Source organism: Nansenia antarctica (assembly GCF_963989245.1).
Source record: "Nansenia antarctica genome assembly, chromosome: 6".
Lineage (NCBI taxonomy): Eukaryota > Metazoa > Chordata > Actinopteri > Argentiniformes > Microstomatidae > Nansenia > Nansenia antarctica.
In genome coordinates, this window is record NC_137676.1 from 32,838,648 (window position 1) to 32,844,826 (window position 6,179).

At 47.5% G+C, this 6,179-nt stretch overlaps 1 protein-coding gene across 1 annotated transcript; it reads right to left on the minus strand.

Annotated features, from left to right (window-relative positions):
• Positions 1-255: 255 nt before the first annotated feature.
• On the minus strand, positions 256-5,410 carry kiaa2013 (KIAA2013 ortholog). The gene is made up of 3 exons (XM_080534959.1): positions 3,950-5,410; positions 2,564-3,414; positions 256-566 (listed from the first exon to the last, which is right to left on the minus strand). Exons 1-3 carry the CDS (start codon positions 4,911-4,913, stop codon positions 534-536), a joined length of 1,848 nt encoding a protein of 615 aa, XP_080391085.1. The 5' UTR covers positions 4,914-5,410; the 3' UTR covers positions 256-533.
• Between the last annotated feature and the right edge of the window lie 769 nt (positions 5,411-6,179).

Here is a 6,179-nt window from a genome sequence, read left to right on the forward strand (position 1 = left end):
GGGTAGAAGGATAGGGCTATAGAACAGTAGCCCAGTTCAGGTACTTTAAAATCAATCCCTCCTTCCTTCCATCCTTTGAGTAATCACTGCACAAAAAATACAAACATTTGAGAAAGCTTTAGTTTTTTCCCCCCAATCTTATTAGACCATGAATGAAATTACCAAATAAAGCATTTCGATGCATCCCATCAGTGGCAATGATTTAAACGGAAATCAGATAGTTCCTTTAAATCATCCTCATACTTCAACCTTGAGACGGCCTCCGTTTTGTGTTTCGACTACTGACAGGTGACAACTCTCTGTGGGTGACAGTCTTTCAGGTGGAATGGGAGCAATGTGAACAATGTCAGACACAGCTTTGCCAATGACAGAGCCGGTCTTGACTAGAGCGTTCTTTTCTGGAAGACAGTCTATACAACAGACCACTGCCAAATCACCACCGCTCCAAACAGATCAATCAGCATACTTTATAGACATTTATTTTCTCATGCAGCATTCCTGCTATTCTGCACCTGTGATGTCATGGCTGCTTCCTAAGGGGTCAATTCCTCAACTGTCTTCGTCATCTGGTGAGGTCAAGAGGGGAGGATTAAAACACAGAAAAAGGAAAAGCAGGATGGTATTACTTTTGCGGTTACAAACAGTGACTATTGCCCAATTCCAAATCAACCCCAGAGTCCCCAGGCACTTTTGAAAAGATAGGATTGCTCGGTGTAATTAGCACCACTTTCACCATATTGGTAATACCTAGTCAATCCTGTCAGACATCTATAGAGATGTTTCTGGGGTGTTGTCTAGGCCAGGGGTCAATTTGGAATTGGACACATTCTGTATCTGTATAGGGATGAGCAACAGTTAGACTGAATATAAGAAACAAAGTCGTCCTGTAAATTTGTTGTTAATTTAATCAAGAGAGAATTAATATAAAACACCATCCAAGACACAAACAAACAAACAAAAATGCCACATGGCAAAAAATATATTAGTTTGCGCTCATTCACAGCTAACACACCCATGGTAGAGATATGTTTATAGTGCTTACTATTTCACTCACACACACCCCCAACACACACCCATACTCACACACACACAACCCCCCCCCCCCCCCCCCCCCACACACACACACACACACACACACACACACACACACACACACACACACACACACACACACACACACACACACACACACACACACACACACACACACACACACACACACACACACCTCATTTTGCAATCAATGCTGTAGACAAGTATTTAACATGATTGAAGACAAGGAAAATTGCGGCAATTGTGAACTAGTCAGTACTTTGTACCACCTCGTTTGACTTGGGTGTCTTCCAGTCGGGTTCCTCTGATAAGAGTTTGTATTTAAAAGAGATATATCTGGGTATAGGCTATAGGTAAACATCTTCAAATCTCACTGTCATCAGTGCATGGCGTGTCAATCCGAGGTGGTAAAACTACTACGGAAGCAAACAGAACCGGGAAAATGCGGAGGATGAAATCAGTTGTTGAGAAACCTTTTTGCACCATTGTGTACGAGAGAAGACTTGAAGGCACCAGTAACAGGATTGAACTGAGGGTGAACTGAGCTCAGAACGTATTACACCAGAGGAAACACCACCAAACCTAGTTTTATCTTCCATGAGAATGACAATTGCTTTACATTCGAAACTATGTATAGGTGCAACAAAAAGCTTGTTCCTCGGTCTGTTTTGGAAATCGATGGATTACAATGACTTGCATTAGAAAATCCATGTAGCTACATTGTTATTAGCTACATTGATTAGTGCATGGAATTAAATGTCCAGTAATTGAGATTTTGTGGTCCACCATCTTGAAAAGAGGACATCTAGCCTTAAGCAGGTCTGCGCCACAAAAAACAGCATCATGCCGAGCGAGCCATTGTTTTAGGGCAGTTGCATTTTCTTAAACAGCTGTATCTTAATGGGTTGTTCAAGCCAGACATTTAGCGCAAGCACAGGGATTCAATCTGACTGACCTTTGACCAACGTTAAAGTTCTTTGACAGACTTTGCCAAGTGCAGCGCATGCCTCTCCTCAAATAAGAAGCCCTTAATACTGGTGCTTTCAACGACAACAGAAATGTTTAAATCAAATGACAAAGGCTTGTATTAGAGGATAATACACATTGGGAATACAATTGTGCCTTAATTAATAATTTCCAATTTGGGTATTTGTTTCAAAATATCTTCTGACTAAATGTACACCCATAGAAAATGACAAATCACTGAATAATATTTGGATTGAGGGGGGGAAATGGCAAGGTGTGTACAGTGCACTGCAATTATGCAAACCCACGCCAAACACAAAATCCCATACTCCAAAAGATATCCACACTCAAGATCCAGGAGAAGCAGACAAACTGAGAGGAAGACGCACAGAGGATCGAAAGAGCAAGGGGAAAATCTTTGCCACCACACAAAAAGAAGCACAGAACAAAAACAAAGCAAAGAGGATCAGAATTTTTTTTTTTTTTTCCTTTCCTTTTTTCCCAGTTCAGTTTTCCCAGTTCAAGCACCTGTGATGTTCTATACCTTGTTCCTGAAGAGAGGCTTGGCGCCGGGGCCGCAGTACTCGTTGTAGATGAGCTTGAAGAGGAACAGGTGGAAGAGGGTGATGAGCGAGGCCACGCTGAACCAGAACAGGAAGGGCAGCCCCGGGTACTGCTTGGCCATGTGCTCCTCGTGGGCCAGGATGGCCTTGAGGTGCAGCGTGTGCCGCAGGTCCTGCAGGTGCCGCAGGTCCGTGGAGATGTAGAGCAGCGGCGTGATGGGCTGCGTCACCAGCACCGGGAACGTGTGGCCCGTGAGCTCCGACGTCAGCTCCACCGGCTCATTCAGGCAGCCCGCCTCGCAGCCATACAGCTGCACGGGCTTGTCCTGCTGCTTGACCGACACGTGCAGGAACGGCTTCCCCTCGTCCAGCAGCACAGCCAGGTTGATCAGGTCCTGGTTGTAGTGGATCCCCCGCAGGGCGTAGCTGTTGTGCAGCACGTCCGGGTCGGCCTGGAACTGCAGGTGGTTCTCGGTGAACTGGAGGCCCCCGAAGCTCAGCACCGTGCCCTGCATGAGGCCGTGGGCCCCGGCCGCCACCAGCACCTTGCAGCCCCTCTTCTGGAGGGTGAGGGTCCACAGCGTGACCAGCTGCAGGATCTGCGCCACGCTGCTGACGCGCTCAGGCCACAGGTTCTCGGCGTGCATGGTGGCATGGCCGCTGAAGCAGTGGTCGGCGTAGTTGAGGCTGGACTCGAGGCGGGCGCGCTCCTCGCCACCCAGCCGCAGGTCCAGCATGGGCGCCATGGAAGAGGAGAGGATGTAGTAGAGGGTGGTGTTCACCGTGTGGCTGGACGGCGTGTGCGAGTCGGTGATCTTCCTCATCTCCACCCCTGCAGGAAGGAGATACAATGGTGGAGCAAATGCTTACGACTGCATCATTCATTCGTTAGTAACCATGCATCCTATCCTGTAGGTCTAAGAAGGAAAAGTCGTTGTTAATGACGGAGGTTCTCTTAATGACTCAGAATGTACCCTCTTCGACAGTGCATGGGGGAACACTCTCTCACACAAGCTAAATATCACAGCATCATCATCTGCACTGTCAATGGCATCTGACTTCATTCACCCAAAAATGCAGGCTGCGTTCGTGAATTCACTCTGAGAGCACACACTGGGTTCAATGTCTTAAAGGGACAAAGTAATTTGATTGGACATGAGGCATTCCATGAACGAATTTACGAACACAGCCTATGACACTTCATTTAGTAGTCAACCGAAGTATTGTTGCTAATAGTAGGCCTATACCACATGAAACACTCTAGGCCACTCTAGGTGGTGAGTTTTTCCGGAATGTTTAGCAGTTAGTGAGTTAATAACAACAACAACAACAACAACAACAACAACAACAACAACAACAGAACTCACCAGAGATGAACAAGTCCACCCAGGCCTGCTGGTGGTCCTGAACCAGATGTTCCACATTGGCCCTCAGCAGCTCCCCCAGCTCCTTCTTGGCCCCGTCTTTGAGTCTGATAAAGGTCTCCTCCAGCTTGGACAACTCGATGGGCTCCGAGGTCCACACCGCCGACAGGACGTTGTCTGCGTACTCCGACTTGGCCCCAACCGGGATCCTGCTGGTCAGCTTCTTAGTGGCAACCACCACCAGCACGATACGGTTCTTCTCCACCAGGACCCGGCCGGAAGAAAGCACAAACTCCTTGTCCTCCACCTTCTCCACGCTGGCGGAGAACTTGCTCCCGAAAGAGGGCGTTTCCGAGGAGACTTCTAAAGTGACGGTTCGGTCGGAAGGGTTGTTGACGTGGATCCTCTGCAGGTAGACGTTGGGGCGGCTGCGGTGGGCCATGAACTCCTCTCTGACGGTGACGCAGTCGTGGGCGGACTGAGAGGCGGCTGGCAGGATGCAGCGCACCGACAGGACGGCCCCTTTACGGAACCATAGCATCGTGGCCTGGGCCTCTGCTCGCTTGTCGGGAAGATGGACGCCCACTATCGGGGAGTACTCAGTCTGGTGGACGGGGGCCGAGCCGGGCTGGGAGGAGGAGGCCACCCACAGCTTGTTGGAGTCTATGTCCACCAGGAAATGGCCGTTACCTGACACGAAAGGCGTGACGGCTTTCTCCTGAGGCGTGGAGTAGACTCCTTCCCCGCGGTCGACCAGGGACTTCCACCTGTGGATCTCAGTCTGAAGACATTGTCCCGCCACGCCCCCTGACTGGGCCGAACCCCTGAATAGTCTGAACATGCCGTCTGAGCTTAAGTACCAGTAGAAGATAAGGAAAAAAAGCAGTCCAATGAGAAGCCTTCTGGCCCAGCTGCTTGACAGCAAACCTGGCAGACCCTTTAGTCTTTGAAGTCTCTGAAGCCACATTTTTGTATTTAAAGACAGAGGACGGACAGAGTTTTTTTTCTCCACCTGCTTGCTAAACAAAAGCAAGAGCTGAAATGAGGTTGGCAAACTGTCAGACAGGAGATCCCAAATTAGCCAACACTAAAGTGGTGTGGCTGGTTTATGGACTGAATTTATAATTGTAGCCTACTTCCTTATCTCTGCTCTGCGACATAAACAACTCGATCATATGACCAAAGAGGCAAGCAATGGTATATTTCTAGTTGCTTGCAACAAACAGAACTTTACTTGCTAGCGAAATAAATATGTCTACGTCAAACATTGTTTACTGCCAAATCGAGCAAAGTCAACAAGCTAGCTAGTTGACCAAGTTAGCTCGTTGCTATGGTGGTTGTAAGCTAGCGATAGGCGACACTTTGCAGTTGTCTCTCACATCGTGGCAATCGTACCGTCCATTGAGTGCATGTTGATCTTTTGTCGCTTGTGTCTAGCGTTGGTTCGATTTCATTCCTTCTTGATGTGTGTTAGCACTCCATAACATTATCAGATATTCTTTACATATCAACTCACCAATCTAGCTATCGTATCGATGACACTTCTGGGTTTGGGGTTTGCCGTAAAGCAGCATGTCAGATCGGATGACAACAAGCGCGGAAAGTGTCGTAAAAATGTATCTCGCACCAACTGTTGGCTACAAAGTTATCAAACAAAATGCTTGGTTATAAAACAAACGCTTGGAGTTGTAATGTCCCCCGCTAACCCTGACCCTAACCCTATTACAATGCCCCCCCCCCCCCCCTAACCCTATTACAATGCCCCCCCCCCCTAACCCTATTACGATGTCGTCGTCGTCGTCGTCGTCCCCCTAACCCTAACCCGATTACAATGTCCCCCCGGCCCTAAACCTATTCAAAATCACCTTTCAGTTACGTGGAAATTGCTTCGGAGTTGCGTTTGAATGTGAATGCATTTGGCAAATAAATGATATGAAATAAATATATGCGCTTTATCAACGTATTAACCATTTCCGGATTTTAATTGTATTCTAGATGCTAGTATGTAACAGAGTTGTTAAATTAGGTGAATTATGTTCCTGGAGGTAGGTTAGGATTAGGGTTAGGGTATTTAGACACGTGTCCTCTGTCGCGTACGACAGGGGACCCGGTAACCAACTGGCACGATTTCATCACGCGGGTCTTCGTGAAATATATGCTACAAGAATTGCAAATATTTATTTCATATCACATTTGCATATTTCATATATTACTGACACTTGATGTATACTGT